The following is a 19,167-nucleotide window of genomic DNA, read 5'->3' on the forward strand; positions in this document are numbered from 1 at the left end:
TTCTGTCTGGATATCCGACCTCCTCGCGGATAGAGATGATAGCCGCTGGTCACAGTCTCAAGAGTGCTCGGATGCCTATGAGTGAAGTAGACCTATCTGTATTCAACACTTCTCATGGCACTAATAATCAGAATGCCTCATTTGAAACGGTGCATCCTAATTCTTGAAACAATATCGCTGTTGTTGTTGTCTATAGGTGGTTGTTGATGAACAAAAGGTGAGCCAGCGTTGAAACATCCTCCCTATGTCAACCACCCACAGGTACCAATACGCACTATCAGAATAAGCATCACTGCAACTCTACAGGTTAAGCATATCTCACCTCTCAAACAAGGTTATGACTCAGTCTGTTCAAATCCAGGGTCCAAAACGACTTGTCTACGTTCGCCACACAACATGAACCCCCAAGACCGCCTCTCCCGACAAGCCACATCAAATCCACCCATACACAGTGAACAAAAACTGCAACACGAATCCATTCCCTTCCCTTTTTGTATAGCCTTAGATCTCTTCCTCTCCTCTCGTTGGTGGCTTCCCCTGTCGGTTTCGAATACGACCAGAAATGATTGGCTCTCGTGCTCCCAAGGTCAAACACCACCACACCCAAGACTGTAACCACAGCCGCAATTGGGACTGATGCGGTGAAACGGGTGTTTCTTGCTTCTGGGGTTTTTCTCGTTGGTCGTCATGTGCTTTCGCGACGCGCTCGACGCGGGGGGCTGAGGGCCAGTGGTTGTCGGCGCAACGCAGGCTGTTGAAGTTGTTGATCTAAGATATAAAGACTGGAGCATACACATCACCAGAATCAGAACATCTTCTTCAGCGTGTGTTTTTTCAACTATTCATTTTTAAGATATCATCAGCTTGCATTCACTTTGGTTCTTTCGTTTGAACAAATCGTCAACTCGCGCCTCTCACTCATACCACACTCTCTCAACACAACACCAACACTACACTCTTTACTCAACTCATCCATCATGTCCAACATCATCGCCTGGCTGGTCCCGACGGCGCGCAACTCCACCGCCGACAAGGCAACCCACCTCCCCTCCAACATCTCCCGCACCGTCCTCACAACTTCATCTCAAACCCTCACCTCGCGTCTCCCAAACCTCCTCACCAGCCGTCCTCCCCGCGCCATCCAACTCACATTCGACGCGGCCCCAAAGCGTCCCGGCTCCTTCGTCCTCGGTACAGACCCAGCATCCTGCGATGTTGTTCTCCCGCCGATGGAGGGTGTTGACGCGCGACACTGCGAGTTGAGCTTTGACGCCGAGGGAAGACTTGTTCTCAATGACTTTTCTGAGAGAGGAACGCAGGTCTGGTATGACTGGGAGAGCAACGGCGATCAGACAGACTACACATGGATCCTAAGCTCAGGCTCTCAACACGGATTCCCGAGTACAGTGCAGCGCATCACGGTGGACATCCAAGGCGTGCGGTTCCAGATCGTCGTAAACGACCACTCAGACGACTGGGACGCGTATCACGAAAAGGTGGACGAGTTCCTGCAGCAGCCCGCATGGACCGAGGGACTCTCAGCAGGTTGGGATAGGGGATCCGTCTCACCGGTAGCGCCGCTGTTCTCGACGGTACCGCTGTTTCAACACATCTTTGTCAAGGCGTTGGGCGAGGAGCCCGTCGGGGAGGTATACCTTTGGAATCTGGCACGGCCGTGGGAGCCCATGGTGAAGGCGGCGGCATGATATACCCTTTGAGGGACATTTTTTGGCGTTTCGGGATATTATCTTGTCTATACGAATAGTTTTCTTTGTCTTTGGGTCATGTTTGTAACAAATCTTTCAGCAATAGGCAACGCCTCTCAAGGCTGGTGGTAACAGAGTTCATCATTAAAGCAAGGTATCACAACTCCTGGCTCCTTCTTAGTCCCATCCCATGCTTTTAATCCTCGCTCACCGCCAGCACCTCTCTCTTCTCCTCCTCGTTGTCCTGTGTCTGCTCCTCCTCGTCCACAGCGAAGCGCGTCATGCTGAACTCGGGCGCGCGTCTCCTCTGTCGCCTCTGACCGCCCTTCTTGCCCTTGCGCATCTTGGCAGTCTCGGCCTCCTCGGCCACGACGGCCTTCTCACCCTGCTTGTCCAGCATGGTGCCCTCCAGACTGAGGTAGCTGGTCTCGCCGCTGGTGCCGACGTCAAAGTTGCGTATCCGGAAGCGGATCTTGCCCTTGATCTTCTCGCCGCTGCCGTCGGCCCAGAAGCCGGTGCTGTGGATCTGGCGAACAACACCGTGGTCGTCGGCGGTGATAACCGAGGCCGTCTCCTCGAAACCCTGAGCCTCGGGGGACTCGTTAGGAACCCACTTCCAGTCGGGCGGAAGACGACGCGCCTCAATCGACGCGTTGAACTTGCCAAAGCAGACGACGCCAATGTGTCCCTCGGTCTGAAGGTTGACGCTACCCTCCATCCAGGCACCGCGGCTAGGCACAAAGAGATCGACATCGGCCGTGATCCAGCCGAAACCAACAGCAGCCTCGTCCTTGGACATGACGGTTGTCGGAGTCTCGTCATCCATGGCCGCACCATTCCTGCCAGGCTTCTCACCAAAGGCGACATTCTTGTAGTCCAGGAGCACACCGCGCAGCGAGGGCACGTACTTGTTCTGGAGGTGCCGTAGGTGCTGGTACTGGCAGTTCGTCACGGGCTGCGCCCAGCCAATGGGGTAGAGAGGCTCGTAGAGAGACACGGTCTGTGTGAAGAAGGGGAATTGAGGGTTCGCGGGGATGTCGGGCGGCTGGTGGATGTTGGACTTGGATTTGGGCCTGGCGGGGATCGCGAAGTCGACGTCCATGGCATCAGGATCGGGCGAGGCATCCTCTTCGGGCTCAGCCTCGGGTTCGGGTTCGGGCTGGTGGTCCTTCTTGTGCTTCTTCTTATGCTTCTTCTTCTTCTCTCCGTCAGCTACGACAGAGGCGTCTGCCTCCTCGACAGGGGCCGCGACATCATCGTCATGATGCTTCTTCTTCTTCTTGTGCTTCTTTTCCGACTTGGGCTCTTCCACGGCAGCAGACTCGCTCTCAGCTGGCGCAACAGCCTCCTCGGCGTGCTTATCCTTCTTGCTCTTCTTCTTCTTCTTCTCCGCCTTCAGATCACCATTGACAACCTCCGGCGCAGGAAGATCTGCCGGGGCGACGCTCTTCGACTTTTTGTGTTTTCGTTCAGTGTCGACGGGTGCGTCTTCCTCTCGCGCGCGCTTCTTTTCCTTCTTGGACTTCTTCTCAGCCTTGGCGGCTGCGTGGTCGATTGGCGCCATTGCGTCGGTGGTTGTCGTGACGCTGGGAGTCGTAAGGTGTTGTAGACGGTTCGAGTGGGAAATTTTTTAGTCCCGTTTCCTTATCGATTATCGCCGGGCAAGGGTTCACCGAGACCACCGAGCCCGGTGGTGGGGCCTCACCGAGGTGAAGTTGAAATGGCCTACCCTATACCCATGAATTGTAAATCCAGTGCATGAGCGTATGCAGAGCAAATGACACCAGTGGACAATGTGTTTGAAGCTCTTCCAAGAATGAAAACCTCTCACAGTCTGCCGTCAGCCCATTGAGCCCTCTTGCTTCCCTCCATGAGTTCATTCCGTGTCAGTATAGCGACCTGCTGCCAACTTCCTCATCTGTCTTCCACTAAACTTTCTCACAAGTCTTCACATCAATATATCACACACGGGATTTCCGAGCCTATTCACATCAGACATAAAGAACAAACTTGACAGGGCACCACAAAGCTTCATACCTGCCTACAAGGGGAAAAGCACCCACCCCAGCCCAGGACACAATGGCATGATCACGGAGCAACAGCTCAGTGTTGGGATTCTTCTCTCCAATGACCTGACTCAAAGATGAAGTTGGGGAACTAGATTGTGCGAATGACAGTCATCAAAAGACATCGAGAGCGTCTACGAGGGTGAACTTAGAACTGCGGTCAACATACTCGAGCCGGTCACGGAGTCTCATCGTTCTAGCCCCCAGACTACAGAGACTGACAATGTCGACCAGAGTCTTGTCCCAGTCCACGATCCAAAATACGGGGCCCACATCGAAACAGCGACGATCTCTTCGTTCATCAAGCACAGGCGATCTTGTTCCCCCGGATCGCTACCAGTGGAGTCGATATCCATGAGTTCCCTTGGAGCTTCGGACCGTCCCTTCAAACACCGGATCACTGATCAATCGAGGCGATCGTGAACCGGATGCCTCATTACCCCAGAAATGAAGACTTAGGGTGACTGCAGATCTTGGTGATGATCTGTAGGGCATACTGGTGGCCGAGTTTGACAGATGACATTGTGTTGGGGAACTCAACATCGGGTGAACGATGAGGGGCAGTGGACATGAACGAAAACTCGGAGAACTGCGAGAGAATTCCGTCGCTTGTGCGGAACGGAAAACGAACCGCCTGAGCCTTCGGAGAAGCCATACTGACATGAATCGTCCCACTTGCATAAAGGAGGAATGTTCATGGATCCAAGACAGAGTTCCAAAGACCATCAACTACTGCCAGAAGCCCAACATGGAAGGTGAACGAAGTTCAACTCCGCTCATCGGGGCTGTGGACACGCAATCCACATGGCGAGGGCGTTATCAACCGAGTGTAGTAGTCAGTTCCGCGCGAATATCGCAGGCGAAAAGGCAACTGACTCGAAGCCATCAAGACCGAACGAAGGCAAGGTCATGTGGAGCCTAAACTATCAAGCCTGCATTGTCCAAGTTCCCTGCAGAACCGTAACGAAGGACCAAAGCATGGCGTTGTTCTCCATGGCGTATTAGACGGCGCGCGTGACGGCGTCTGTGACGGTCGGTCGAGGTGCAGGCAACGGAATGAATGCGAACAGGCGCGCTTTACCGGCAAGAATTCCCGATAAGTGGGAGAATGGAGAGCGTTTGAAACTCTATTTTGACAGAGACTCAGAGTTCTTCTGGAAGACACCAGGAAGGGAGGCAAAACCGTTTGTTTCTGAGGCAATGTCATTGTCAACGTCTGATGGAGGGTTGCCAGCCATGTGGTGATGCGTCAGTTTGGGGCGGTTTCACGTCTATTCTGGTCAATAAAGCCGACTTCCACAGGCTTTGAATCAGAGGCTTACTCCTGATCCACGAGAGAAGCTTCAAAGGAAAAACTGCCAGAAACGCCATGTGGTGTCGGTTGTCAATGGCGGTGCCTCTTCCGCCTTGAAAGGCTTGAAAGGAGCTCAGGGGATCCGCTCGCCAAGGTTCAGCCACCGCTAAAAACCCCCGACACCGACCCCGAGATCCAATGAGAATCGGCGGGAAGAGTTTTCTCCCTTCCTTCCGTCTTCTGACAAGGCACGGACACAGTGGATGGACCTGGAGGCTGGGAACTCAACTCGGTCTCCATGTGTGTGGGCACGTCAAGTTGAAAGGAAGTGTGAGTGGGTTTGGTTGAGAAGAGGACAAGACCTCTGAGTGGGCATTGCAAGATAGCAGAAGCGAGAAGGCCCCGAGGACGTCCAAAATCCACTAAATTGTTTTGCAAACCTTGATCCTGAGGCCATTGCCCTTCAACCAAAACCCACAGGGCACTGCCTCAAGGGCCAAGAAGCAAAAAATTGCGCACAGTATGAGACGGAAGAGGGAAAAGAGGAAAGAAAGAAATATCTCACCGACTCAGCAGAAGCGCGGAAGACGGGATAACGCCTTGGCTGACCGTGTGGACCAATTGGGCAAGGCAGGGTTGCAGCAACTAACATGGCTAGAGACGGCGGTTTGATGAAGCCGCCTTCACTTCTTTTTTTTGCAAGGTGAGATGCCGAGACTGACATACAGGTAGAAGCGTCAGCTGGGCAGGAAGATGAGACAGCCTGCTCCTGGCTACGTGGCGGGTTGCGAGGCGTGTTTGTGTGAATACCACCATCTCACCTCTCTATTGACTGAGGTGCACTTTCAGTAGGTTCCCGTCAATAGATGCCCGGTCCTTTGCCATGGCTTGATTGTGAGATGAGACAGATCCAGCCTCCGCAAATCGAAACAAGCTTATCGGCTTCCCGCGTCCACGCCCGTGGCTGGGCGGCTCAAGGCATGGCATGGGTATCGTGAGATTCAGCCAGCTCAACAAAGCCCGCCTCGTTCGGTGTCCGGCGTGCTTGGCAGCGCCAGCGCTGTTTCTTGTTTCTTGTTGACAAACAAGCCAAGTCTTGTTGCGCAGCCGACCGTCTCTGATTCCTCGCTGTTTTTCGCCCATCTCCGTCTAGGCCGTTTCCACCGATCCGCCGTTCCACTGCATTCTCTTCTCATGCCTGAGGCATCATCACCAGCCATCAGTGCGACCTCCGATTCCAGACGGTGCTGACGCTCCAGCTCGCATACAGTGTCAGATTCCTCCAAAGCAGGCTGTCAGGCAGCCATCCATGCCAATGCCAGGCAGTAAGAAAGACGACTCCACGATCCCAGGACACGCGGTTGTTGGTCGCGCCGACTGTCGCGGGTCCGCAGACTGAAGAGTTTTCTCGTCCGTTTCCTCGTCCGTTGACTACTGGCGTTTGCCCTTGAGAAAACGGAGTCCACGAATACAACGTCAACCCACCACACTCTGCAACTCGAATCGACCGATCGATTCAACCGCCCGGCGATTAAGCAGCGGCTCTTGCAAGGGTCCCAACAATCTGTTTGCTGTGTTTCCCCTGGCGGCTCCCCAGGTGCTTCAGAAACATGGAGGCCACACAGAAGGGCCGGGATTGCCAGGCACAGGACAGGGAGGTTGACGGGAATCAGGTACAGCGTGGCATCGCCAGGCACAAGATGGCCCAACCGCCCAGTCAGAGGCCTGCTCACAGCACCTCCCCATCGCCCAACCCTGGCCCGTGGCGCTCTAGGCCCTTTGAGTGCGTGCGTCTGCCGCCGTGTCGGGCCCTGACTAACGCACCGTGCCTGGCAAAGAGGGATGGCAGCCCGGACTGGCCTAGTCACATCCAGGCCTAGCGAGTGAGCCATTTTCCTCTGCTAGGGGACGGTCGGCGCGTGGGTGGGAAGCCCTCCCGGCAGCCAGCAAGACGGAGGATGCCAGAGACAGGCAGGGTTGCCTGCCACTGGCTGCCCTTGGGCCTTGCACACCATCAGAAGCCTTTCATGACTCCATCAGGCTATGAGGATTTTCATCCGAAGCAGCTGCACCGTCCCATCCCTATCGGCAACGTGCCGAGCGGGTCCACGTCGCCTCCTCTTCCCACGAGTCTGCCCTTCTGTTTCCATGGCTTCCACGGCCAATCGAACAAACCGTCACTGCCCCTTTGACTAGTGACATGCTACCGGGGGTCGGCATCTCGAATCATGGAGCCGCCCTCCCTGACTCTGGAGCCTGACTCTGGGGTCCGAGAATCTGCCCTGCTCGACCTGGCAGTTCCACCCTTGCCCGCGGAGCGGTCACTCTCTCGGCGTCGTCCAAGTCGGCATTGGATCTGTTTCGCCTCGATGTGTGTGAGCTGTGCGTAGGTTCTTTGTCTCCGCCCTCGCAAACCTCCTCCATGGACCGTGGGCTGCTCACCCACACCCCCAGAGTCGATCTCATGTATATAAGGTCCATCACCTCCACCCCAGATGCACTCCCTTTCTTCTAGATCATCACCACAAGACATTCTCTCGTGATATTCCTTCCTTTCCAATCTTCTTCGTCACTCCCTCGGCTGGCCGTCGCCAAAAACAGACCTTGATCTGAGATCAGTCCTTTTACACAACAACTCACTTGTCCATTCCTTTATTCTCTCCGCCGTGCGTTGAGAAAGCAAGTCGAGCCAGTCTCCAACTATACCATTCAGCCAGTACAAAAGCTTTTTCACAAGACTTTTTACCAAACACCAAAACCAAACAGCCAAAATGTTTGCCAAGTTCACCGCCGTCCTCGCCGCCGCCTCGGCTACCCTGGTCGCTGCCAGCCCCATTGCTCCCCGTGGCTCCTCTGGCTCTGCCAGCGTCACTCCCCACGACCAGTACTCCAGCAGCATTGGTGTCCTGGGATGCAAGATCAACACCAACCGCGTCGCCTACTGGCCCGGTAGCGTCGACTGCAACAACATCTGCGTCAAGGTCTCCAACGAGGGACGCTCCGTCTACCTCCTCAAGATCGACTCCTCCGGTGGTGCCCACGACATCTCCTACGATGCCTGGAACTACCTCGGCTTCGGCAGCTCTGCCACCAAGGACCCTCATATGGGCGGTGGCATTGCCATGAACTACGAGTATGTCGACGCCTCCAACTGCAAGGACCTCATGGACGACGGAAAGCTGCCCCTCGCCGCCGCCAACAGCATGAACTATGTCGCCTCCTGCCTCAGCGAGCCCAAGAGCTGGGTCGCCCAGAACTACGCCCTCTACAACATCAACGACCCCGTTTGCAAGCACGGTGTCGATGAGAAGTGCCACCTCAACCTGGCCGTCAGCAACCAGCCCCAGTGCCCCAGCGGTCTCGGCTCCGTCAAGGAGACCAACCTCAAGGTCGAGAACATCCTCTACGGCACTGGCAAGAAGGTCACTGCTCTGTAAAGGGAGAAAAGACAGGATTGTTGTAACATTTTGGTCTCATTGAATGATGATCACAATAGAAGAAACTCGCCGCCTTGGTGAAAGCCAGGATGTGTGCCACTCGCTACGAACGATATGAAAACTTGGGAAGGATACACAGGATACAGGAAAAAAGAAGACTTTGTTTTTGCCATTTCATTCGCTTCATGTACATACTTTGATGGAAACAAGGTCAATACCATTCACATTACTTCACATGCACTTTCACTCTCTGCTTGAAACGTCACTCATGCGTGATAAGTCGTCTGTCGTTTTTTCTTAGCGGCTTGGTGTAAGCAGGCTCTCAAGTTTACCCCTGTTCTCAGCCCTCCCCCTTACACCCCTGCCATCCTCCTCAGCCCTTTGCTTTTTGACGCTTCCCCTCTTGAGGCCCTTTCGACTTTTTTCACGAATCACACGAGAGCGGTCAGCCTGGGAGTTTCACCTCCTGTCGTTCTTGGTCCTTGCCAAACTCTTTTTTTCAAGTACCTGGTCCAACGTTTGCGCTTAGGGGGGTGGCTGGCCAATGAGGACTTGCAGGACCAAGGATTCATGTGCAGTTGAGAATCGGCCACGAGGGAATTTGAAACGAAACGTTTAATTAAAAGATGTTTGTTTTCTGCCTTGGCCGAACCTTTTTTGCGTGTTGCTTTGTTGTCCATGCATGATCAGCGCTTGGCCTTGTGGAAAACTGATCTTGTGATGGGATGTGCTGGCTGGGCTGGGTCCAACTTCTAACACACAAAGAGCCTGACGGTCAAAGATCGCACGGGTGACCAACGAGAACAGACCACGCAGTTTCCAAGATCTAGGGTTTTCGCTCAGAGTTTGTCCTACCAAGCAAGATGTGAAACAGACATGTCGGTTCGGCAAGGTTGGGGTAGCATCCGGGGAGGAACCTGAACCCATGTTTTTTTCCCGTGCGATCTGGCGGCCGGGCTGGGAAGGATGACGGGACGATTAAGATGAGACGGGGGAGAGGGCAAAAAACGCCGCAGGCGCTTCGACACGGCGTCTAAATGTCGTCCAGGGGTTAGATGTGCTGTACCTGCGTCAAACAGGGCTGGGGGTGTCTCATCCCTTCTCTTGGGACGGGACGCCGCTGGGGTTGGGAGGTGTAACGTAGCGGTCAGGTGGTTCGGTGTCGGTTTCGAGGTGAGGTGATGGGGGGAGGTTTAAACGGTGACTATGACCGTCTTGATGGTTCGTGAAACGGAGATAGGCTTTTGAACGGATGAGGGGGATGTGGTGCGATGTTGTGCAGTGGCGGGTTTCATGTCAAAGCTGTGTTGAGAGCTGTGTTCCTTACGGGTCATATTCGATGCTTTTTCTGTTCCTGTGAGAAGGAGAATCCTCGAGTTCGCAAGGAGCGATGTGATGTCTCTGAACTTCTTGCGCTGTCGGGGTTCATGTCCCAGTCGTATGCTCTTTCATTGGGTATATGTGGCGCCGTTTTGCTTCATCATGTCTAACGATCAATCACTATGCCGCATTTCCTTAGTTTCGTCTCTTCGCCAAGTTATCGCAAGCCTTGTGGGCCGGCGTGAGCTGTGGTGGTCACTTTCGAATGAACAGCTTGCGGTGTAAGCCTCCAATTGCATCCGCGACGTCGCCCAAAGAGGCAAATCGAATATATCATGTGTCTTCAAAGCCTCCCACGCAACACGGACCATCAAACTTAACAGGGACAACTCCGGTCGTATGTTAAACCCAAGGGTCTCTCACAGTGAGCCTCTCCTCGCTTTATTACCATGACAAAGAAGAAGGGTTCATCATGTTGCGCTGTATAATAAAACTCCAAAAATGCTTCAACTCTCAAAATTACCCTAGACATTCCCATCATTGATAATCAATATCCAACACCGAAGAAAGTCCGCCTCTCATCGAGTCAGACGATTGGACGATTGGAAATGCTTACAGAGACTTAACGGCGCCCCACGTGCCGGCTTCGGTCCCCATCGGCCGCCTTCGCCGAGGTTCTCTCTAGGTCGGGGTTCGTTCCCCATGCCGGAGACACTGTATATCGTGACTGTTGCGCAGTGGCTGTTGTAGCGGTGACTGCCGTCAGCCGAGAGAAATCTGACTGTGTGAAATAATTACGTAGAAGGCAGACGGACAATCTACCAAAGTGTCGGATTCAACGGCTCAATTCAAGGTTCTCAACGGAGTCCGGCACACGAGCATTGTTAAACCTGGAAGTAACCGCGCGGGATGGATATCGCGGATGACTAATTTGATACCACCGCACTTGCACCCTTGGACCCCACTCACCCGGCCATCAAGTCATGGTTCCGCAAACTATCGCCATCGCTGAACTTGGGCCGCTCAATTGATCATTGTTTCCCTACAACCTACGACGCACAACTTCTCTGTACCTCTGCCTACCGAGTCCTAACCCTCGGCAGCCTTGCGACACCTCACGCCGGCCAATGCCCATCTAGCGACCGCCGCCTTCGACCCGACAAAACTTGCGACTCGACGACCCTTCGAACCCCTCCAAAATCCGGTCGCGGCGCCCACCTGCCCGCCTCAAGCCAAAACATGCCGTCTGATGCCATGTCAGGCTCACCGGCGGGCTCTAGCACTGCTCTCCCCTCCTTCTACTCCCCTAAGACACAGAATGCCGACGAAAAGGCCCCGTCGTACAATGAAGTCGGTGGTCGAACCCTAGAGCAGTCTATAGAAGACTTGTCCCTCTCCCCCGCTCCCTCCACTCCCGCCTCCGCCTCCGTCTCCGCTCACGCCGAGGGCCCCGAGACCCCCATCGGCCAACCGCCCCCGCCGTCCCTGCTGTCGCCCGCCTTTACGCCGCCAAGCACGCCCGGAACATCGACACCTGCGACTCCTGGGCCTCGTGGTGTTCCTGTTGATAGTTCAATTGCCTCGGGAGGATGCGGCTCCAAGCGGCCCAAGCTGCTTGAGACTCTGCCACATGTCGAGTGTGTCGTCCGCGCCCGCATTCCCACAGTCAATGGTACAGAGATGTTTTTGCATCTCTACACCAACAATGTTGATAACAAGGAGCACCTTGCCATTGTATTTGGAAATGACATCAGAAGTAAGAGTCTGGATGCCCCCCAAGAGGGTGAGACCGAGATGGATCGCATGGTGCGCGGCGCATACACCGGTAAACTGTTTCCTGGTAGGGAAACCAGTGGTATGAGTGGAGCAAATACACCAACGGGAGAAGCATCATCGCGACAGGTCCCTCTTGTCAGAATCCATTCCGAGTGTTACACAGGCGAGACAGCATGGTCAGCGCGATGCGACTGTGGCGAGCAACTCGATGAAGCGGCGCGCCTTATGAGCCAGAACAAGGCCGGCGGTATCATCATATACCTGCGACAAGAAGGCCGCGGAATCGGTCTTGGCGAGAAGCTCAAGGCGTACAACCTCCAGGACCTTGGCTCGGACACTGTTGAGGCAAATTTGCTTCTGCGACACCCCGCCGATGCTCGAAGCTATGGTTTGGCCACAGCCATGCTGTTGGATCTTGGCCAAAAGGATATCCGACTGCTGACCAACAACCCCGACAAGATTCGCGCGGTTGAGGGTCCCAACCGCGAGGTTGTGGTCAAGGAGCGTGTGGCCATGGTGCCTCTGTCTTGGAGGGGAAGGGGAGGTTTCCGGAGCCAGGAGGTGGAGGGTTACCTCAAGACGAAGGTGAGTCGACTACAACTTCTGTGATGGGTCAACAATCACTAACTGATAACTGCAGATCGAGAAGATGGGCCACATGCTAGATATGGGAGGACTCCCACAGTAAAAGGCGGCTTATTTTTTGTGCACGAGACAAGTCAAGACTCGAAAGAACAAGGGGACGTGTGGGAGGCTTGCTGATTATGATATTGGAGTTTGCTGTCGCTGGATGGGGTTACTCTTGTTGGCGTTTTTGGGTGGTAACTTTTGGTGATGTAACTGTAGACAATACGCCGTCTCGGCGACCTGCATTATTCCTCATCTTGTATCTTCTCGTGGGACGGCAGAGTCTGTTCCCTGTGGCTTGGCGTGTAAGTGAGATGACCGTCTCCCAAGTCTCCAGTTTGAGGGTGTTATAGCTCTTCTTCTGTTGGGCCCAGGACTTTGGCAATCTCTGTCAAAAGAACTCGACTCAAAGCTCAAAACTGTTAGGAAGAAGTTGGGCTCGAGTTGCAAATTGGCACACACGGATACTGACAGGCGAAGTGCTTCATGATACTTGAATTGCCTTGCTCTGATGGTAGCTTTGCGCATGGTCTTTCCTCAATCTTTGCTTTTGCACCTATGCACAACTCGAGCTTTGCCTCCTTGTCGCTGCAATATGCTGATGTTAAGGGAAATGTTTGTTAGGTGGTAGGTAGTCAAAATACGCTTCTTATTTTAATCGTCAAGGGTGCTGTTAACAATGGTCTTCTTCGCGGCACTCGAGGGCAGTGGGGCGCGATGCGGAAGGCACGAAGGTACGTACCTTCTAGATTTCACGGGGACTTTGAGGCAGGCGCGTCAACTTGAAGCTCGCAAAATCGCAACTCGGCTCCTACTTTTCCAACTCCCCACCGTTTTTAATAGCGCTTCTTTTCATTCTTTCAATAATAATGCGATCGTAGCACTGACCATCAAAAGCTGCTACAATGCCCTCCCAGGCGATTCGCTTGCGCCTCGTCGTTCGTCGACACGCCGTCCCTGAGGTCAAGCTCGTGTGGCCCTGCGTCGCATCTGATGACCTCACTGTTTCCAAGCTCCTCGCGCAGGTCAACGAGGTGATTCCGCTCGAGAGCGGAGATTGGGGACTCGAGGACTATGCTGTAGAGCTTGCCGACGACAAGGGAGATAGCTTTGAGCTGCTGCATTTCCAACAGGTTGGCAAGGTCTTGAAGGCAGACGACCAAGTTTTGTAAGGGCTTTTTCTCTAACCCTCGCGCAATATTCAAGGCTTACGCTTAATAGGATCCGATCACTCCTCACAGACGACTTGCGACGACGGAGACTTAGCGGACGACACCAGATTTCTGAGGATGGCAAACACCTTATTGACGGCCTTGCTTTTGGGAGGCCGTGGCTGAGGCAACCGCGAGATCGACCATCCCTCGACCTACCCCCACGAAAACGAGCTCGAATCACACACGAAGAAGAACTCGACGAACAAGACGATTCATACTCGGACGACGAGAACCAGTCAGAACGGCTTTTACTGGAGGATTCCGAGTCACATGCCGTGGATGAACCAGGCAGTGTCACTGTCCGCGCGAGGTTCATAGACATTGACCCGACTGTCGACTTTGAAGAGGACGAGATCGATAATGACGATAGAGACTTCATTCCGACTCGGGATGTCGAAGCGGAGCCTGCCATGGACGACGAAATTGACGAGATGAGTGACGAAGAGGAGCCGGACGTGGATCTCACTGAGGAGTTGAGACTGCTGCAAGAGGACAATGCTCTGGTCGAGCAAACACCGCCGGTAGAACAGCACACTCTACTGTCCAGCAACAACAACAGTCAAGATCCACAAGCCCTTCTTCCAGCTTATACCTTTGATCTCTCGCTTCTCGACAAGATCACAGCACTGCGGGCAGCATTCCCCTTGACATCGATATCCACGATACAATCTGAACTGCTTCGACACGAGAAGGATCTGCGGACAACATTCCAGGCCCTCGCCAAAACGAATGAGCCAACACTCAGTTTCGATGAAGTTATGGACCGCGCTCTGCTCGGTATCAATGACGGCGATGATCAGTCAGGGATTCTGGGACAGGAAAGCCCAAGACTGGGAGACTTTGGCACCGCGGAACTCCAATTTCCTGGACGCCCGGAGCCCGTGAACCCAACACGCCCATTGATTGAGGAGGTGGAGTTTGCAGAGGACCCTGTTCCGAACCTGGTCAGTCAGGTAGAGAGTGAGCCACGAACAGCGCCGCTGATCACTGTGGTGGAAGAGAGGGCCTCGAGCGACACCAGCAGCTCCAGTTCCAGCTCGGACTCGGACTCAGATTCGGAATCAGACTCAGATGATGGTTCCAGAGATGACTCTGACTCTGATGACTCCCACAATCGCTCAAAGGCAGACTCGAGCTCTGATAGCGATTCTGACAGCGACTCCGACAGCGACTCCGATGATTCCGATGACTCTCCAAGGTTTCCGCGTCTGGAAGAGCACAAATCCTCGCTCTCCTCGCTCTATGACAATGCAATGGACACATCGAGTTCAGATGATAGCGACTCGAGTGACAGCGATTCCGACTCCGACTCTGATAGTGACGATGGCAAGGTCGCTGTTGCTGTGGACCAGTCAAACCCAGACGGCTCCGACTCCAGCAGTGATAGCTCCAGCAGCAGCGATTCTAGTTCAAGCGAAGACTCGGATTCAGATTCTGAACCTGAAGAGATATCTTCAAAAGCAAAGGCCCAGAAATCACCACCCCAAGCACCCCAGCCTTCTGCGCCTCAACTAATCGTCGAAGTCAAGGCTGCTGACACTCTCTCACAATCCACCGAAGGGCCTGCCGCCCCCGGCGCTGGCCTGTCAAGGACAAAGAAGAGGAACGCGAGAAGGCGCGAGACCAAGCGTCTCAAGGCACTTCAGGCCCTAGCAGATACACCGTCTCAATCTTCTGTCAATGGGGACGTCAATGAAGAAGCCGAGCTTATGGCACGAAAGCGAGCGCTTCTCAGCGTTGTTAGTGATGACCATGAAGATCAGGCCTCAGCACCCTCCACAGAAAAGCCCACCAATGAGACCAAGGTTACGGAACCTGCAGCACCGATGGATGAGACACCAGCAGCGGCGGTCGCTGGAGAGGCAGTTTCAAGCGCAGAACCCAAGGCCTCGTCACGTCGCCTCAAGGTCGACATGGGAGCTGGACGGAGACTCCTGCTTGGTGCCCTTGGACTGAAGAACCCCAAGTCGAAGGCTGAGGAAGACAAGCTTCGAAAGAATCTCATGAAGGATGTGAGGCCTCTGGAAAACCCTCGGGTGCAGAGCCAGGAGGCAACAAAGAACGACGCTATTGCTGAACCGGAGCAGCCAGATGAAAACCCCGACGCGTGGCGAGAGAAGATCTCGTATCGCGCTGTTGAATGCTGCCATGAAGGCATGGTGTTGAGCGAACCGCCGTTTCCGTTCGTACAGCGATGGGATCCTCAGCAGCAGTACGGATCTATGAGGAAGAGGAAGAGAACCTCGCAGAACTTTTACGACGAGAGCTACTACGACGAGAATGACCAGGCGTACGGCGACGAAGCAGAGTGGAATGATGACAGCCAGCAGAAGAAAAAGAAGAAGAAGAAGTCCAAGAAGGGAAAGTCGAAGGAAAGTAGCTATGACGAGGATGAATATCTCGACAGCCACTTCGACGCTGGACAGGAGAGTGCCGATGCGGACGTGGTGCTGAACTATGATGACGCACCAGCTAAAGGCAACCTGGAAAGCAGCCAGTTTACGGACATGGATGACCTCCCCTCATTGCCGTCAGATATCACTACTCTTCCCAGTCTTGACTTTTCAGAGGTCAAGCCTGGTATGGTCATTACGTGGAAGCAGTTGCTTCTATCCAAGGCAACGAACTGGCAGCCCGAAATCTTGCCCGTGACAGGAATGGTTCTTTCGGTTGACGCGGACAACGCCCTTCACGTCCTGCTGGCGAAAAGGGACCGTGAACAGAATGACAAAGAATATGACCAGCACACAGGCAAGCGGGTGTATGCCAAGTTTGAAGCACCAGACTTGGATGAAGACGAAGACGAAGAGGATGATGGACGGAGGGAGATTTCCTGGACAGAAATGAGTGACCCAAGAATGGTCCAGCAGGCGCCATCACCCAGCACGCTGGAGGCATCGGCCGACGGCCCAGAACTCGCAACCGAAAAGCAGCAACCTGCACAAAACGGGGATTCGGTGGAGGACAACAAGGTTAGCGAGAGAAAAGATCACGATGGAACTAAAACTGAGGAATTAGGTACACAGGAAGTGAGAACCGAGGTGGAGGCCGATCTGAGGGAACGGGCAGCAGCAGCCAAAGCTACTGAGGGCAACAATTCGACCTCGATCCCTTCTGGCCAGGCGCTTCCGCGGCTCGAGCTAACGACGCCCGGAGACGACACACCAATCAGCAGCCTGGTCCGAAATGCAGACACGCCGAGCGACATGGTTAACAGCCCTTCACGGCAGTTGCAGGAAACGTTACACGCTGCCAGAGCACGCGAGGAGCACACTCTGTCCCACGATGCAGAGGGTGCTACAGCAGGGGAAGTGGGGAAGGAGGTGGATAAGATAGGGGATGCAGAAGATGTTGCAGATGTCGACATGGAGTCGAGTGCTGGAGTTGAAGGGACTGAGTTGGATGCTATCATTCCGGACAGCATAGCATCTCCAGAACTTCCACCACTTCCTTCAAAGAACATGGGACTCATTGATCACCGAACTTTGGCGGCACCTTCGTCCGTTGGTAGCATCCGCAGTGGACGACAGCCGCCCTCGATTAACGGGCTCGAAGATCTCCCAGAGGAGTGTGTTGAAGACTCGGTGGTTGCCGAAACGATACAGCGGCCTCACAAAAAGTCGCCCAGCCCACGCCCATCTCTGAGAAGCAGCAGCCCGTTTCCTTCATTGGAAGAGATCTTCCATACAGCTGCCACGTCAAGACAGACACAAAGCCCAGCGAGATGGACACAACAGTCAGTGCTACAGTCGTTGAAGCCTGGCAAGGAGGACCTGGAGTATGAAGAAGCGATGCGGAAGCTTGATGAGGGCGAGGACGACTCTGATCGGTCGCCAGATCACAACAAGTCTCTTCGCAGCTTGTTCCCGGATGCAACACAACCGGAACCCTCAAAAAGTTCATCGTCGCTTCAGCCGGTCAAAGTTGAGGCGCCGGTCAAGACTGAGCGTCCTACAACACCACCAGCGTCACAGAGAGCCAAGCGAGAGTCACTATTGGTGATTCCGGAAGGCAGCCAGGTTATTGAGCTGAGCTCCAGCCCGCCCTCGGTGCAGTTTGTTGAACACTATGCCGATGACAGCGTGGATGGGACTTATCAAGATAATTCAATGCCACAAGGCTCGGGCTGGGTTCAAAAGAACTTTATGACGCGAAGTCGAGGGAAGAGTGTCCCTGCAGCAGCTGCATCGGCAAGCAACAGCACGGGTTCGCAAACTCGACCTGCTCGGGGACGGACATCGTTGCCACCGGCTCGGGATGTGACGGCGAGTGCCTATAGCCAGATCAAAGGACGGAGGAGGACGACCCGCAAATTCTAACAAGGAAGTATGGAAGTTCTGGGAAATGGGTCAGGGGTTTTGGGAACAGCCTTGGGTTCGGGTATGCAAGGAAGACAAAGGCCAGGGATAATGGAAGGGACAAGGAATTGTAGATAACCTGTATATCAAGAAATCTGTACGATGACGAGACAGAACGGGACCTAGCGTCAGCAAAGCCTGACGTGTCGGACAAGTCCTTGGTCAGGGACAGGGTTAAGATGCTGCAGCGCATTATGGACAAAAGGCAGCAAGAATCAGGAAAACCCATTCAATTGCACCGTCCAAGACTAGGCGTCTCATGTGAGGCACATCACGAACCGATTTTTAGCTCTAGGGCTGTCTCAGTGCGGGTTCAGAGGGGTTTTGGAACCAAGAGCTGCATCACGAGCCAGACCGTGTCAGCCAATCGAGTTGTCGGACTTGGCGGATGATGCAGCGAGACAACCCACCAACTTGTCAAGTTCACGTTACCACACGCTCCGCATCTCTTCTTCTAGCGATCTCTTGTCTTGTCTCATGAGCTCATGGGGGATTCAAGCTGTTGGCTATTCGTTGTTCATTTGCGTCATGGGGGGAGTCAAAGGGGGGTAGGAGGGTTCAAAGGTTATATTGTGTAGCTTGTCGGGAACCTCCAGAACAATGTTCTCTTTTTTCCTTCTCTTGTTCCCTTGTTGATCTTGTCTTTTATCTTTCTCTTCTCTTCTCTATACGCCTTGTTGCGCTTTGTTCCGTGTTCTGGTTCAATTACACAAGTTCGCTGGCTGGTGTTCCGACGAAACTCGACGACTATATAACGACGACGCCGGCTTCACGAATTGAAGAAGACAACTCATTGACAAACCTTGACGCGATACGTTGGACTATTACGAACAATAAATCTACGAAAAGAAGCTTTTTGTTGAAAGAGTCGCAACTATGGCGTCACGATATATACGCATCATCTTTACCCTCTTGGCCGTTCTGTGCCTCACAACCACAACTTTTGCCATCCCAACGGCAGAACAGCCCGCGCAGACCATTTCTTCTCCTACACAGACGGTGGCGGCTCGGGCTTGCGCCGTAACGGCGAGGCAGAACACAAACTACAACGAGCAGAACCCGCCGCCTTTCAACCCGCCTGTTACTGCGGCGCCCACTCAAGAGGATGCGCTGGCTAGTCTGGGGTGGAAGCAATCTACCTACTATGAGTGTCGGACGAGGGATGGACAGGAGCGTTGTGGATGGCATATTCCCGTTTACAAGGCTGGTGCTGCAGGACGGGGGAGCAATCTGGGGTTGTTGGTTGCTGGCGTGGCGGCTGTGCTTGGTGTTGTCATGTAAAGGGTGTATTTGACCTGTCGAGTTGCATTGCGTTGCGGGAGTTGGGGAGTTTATAGATTCTGATTTTGATACCCAACTGCTGGGAGGC

The 19,167-nt window shown here is 53.9% G+C and overlaps 6 protein-coding genes across 6 annotated transcripts; 5 read left to right on the forward strand and 1 right to left on the reverse strand.

Moving 5' to 3' along the window:
- Positions 1 to 977: 977 nt before the first annotated feature.
- On the forward strand, positions 978 to 1,706 carry NCS57_01071000 (uncharacterized protein; the record flags this gene model as incomplete). Its single annotated transcript, XM_053060446.1, has 1 exon — positions 978 to 1,706. One exon carries the CDS (start codon positions 978 to 980, stop codon positions 1,704 to 1,706), a length of 729 nt encoding a protein of 242 aa, XP_052910840.1.
- A 196-nt stretch (positions 1,707 to 1,902) lies between these two features.
- Positions 1,903 to 3,270, reverse strand: NCS57_01071100 (RPA43-OB domain-containing protein; the record flags this gene model as incomplete). The annotated part of the gene is made up of 1 exon (XM_053060447.1): positions 1,903 to 3,270. The coding sequence occupies one exon, from the start codon at positions 3,268 to 3,270 to the stop codon at positions 1,903 to 1,905; it is 1,368 nt and encodes a 455-aa protein (XP_052910841.1).
- A 4,567-nt stretch (positions 3,271 to 7,837) lies between these two features.
- On the forward strand, positions 7,838 to 8,503 carry NCS57_01071200 (uncharacterized protein; the record flags this gene model as incomplete). Its single annotated transcript, XM_053060448.1, has 1 exon — positions 7,838 to 8,503. The coding sequence occupies one exon, from the start codon at positions 7,838 to 7,840 to the stop codon at positions 8,501 to 8,503; it is 666 nt and encodes a 221-aa protein (XP_052910842.1).
- Positions 8,504 to 10,816: 2,313 nt separating this feature from the next.
- On the forward strand, positions 10,817 to 12,287 carry NCS57_01071300 (putative GTP cyclohydrolase-2; the record flags this gene model as incomplete). The annotated part of the gene is made up of 2 exons (XM_053060449.1): positions 10,817 to 12,184; positions 12,240 to 12,287. The coding sequence occupies exons 1-2, from the start codon at positions 11,063 to 11,065 to the stop codon at positions 12,285 to 12,287; spliced, it is 1,170 nt and encodes a 389-aa protein (XP_052910843.1). The 5' UTR covers positions 10,817 to 11,062.
- An 844-nt stretch (positions 12,288 to 13,131) lies between these two features.
- On the forward strand, positions 13,132 to 17,759 carry NCS57_01071400 (uncharacterized protein; the record flags this gene model as incomplete). The annotated part of the gene is made up of 2 exons (XM_053060450.1): positions 13,132 to 13,394; positions 13,448 to 17,759. The coding sequence occupies 2 exons, from the start codon at positions 13,132 to 13,134 to the stop codon at positions 17,757 to 17,759; spliced, it is 4,575 nt and encodes a 1,524-aa protein (XP_052910844.1).
- Positions 17,760 to 18,674: 915 nt separating this feature from the next.
- Positions 18,675 to 19,079, forward strand: NCS57_01071500 (uncharacterized protein; the record flags this gene model as incomplete). The annotated part of the gene is made up of 1 exon (XM_053060451.1): positions 18,675 to 19,079. One exon carries the CDS (start codon positions 18,675 to 18,677, stop codon positions 19,077 to 19,079), a length of 405 nt encoding a protein of 134 aa, XP_052910845.1.
- Between the last annotated feature and the right edge of the window lie 88 nt (positions 19,080 to 19,167).

The sequence above is a fragment of the Fusarium keratoplasticum genome, chromosome 8 (assembly GCF_025433545.1).
Source record: "Fusarium keratoplasticum isolate Fu6.1 chromosome 8, whole genome shotgun sequence".
NCBI lineage: Eukaryota > Fungi > Ascomycota > Sordariomycetes > Hypocreales > Nectriaceae > Fusarium > Fusarium keratoplasticum.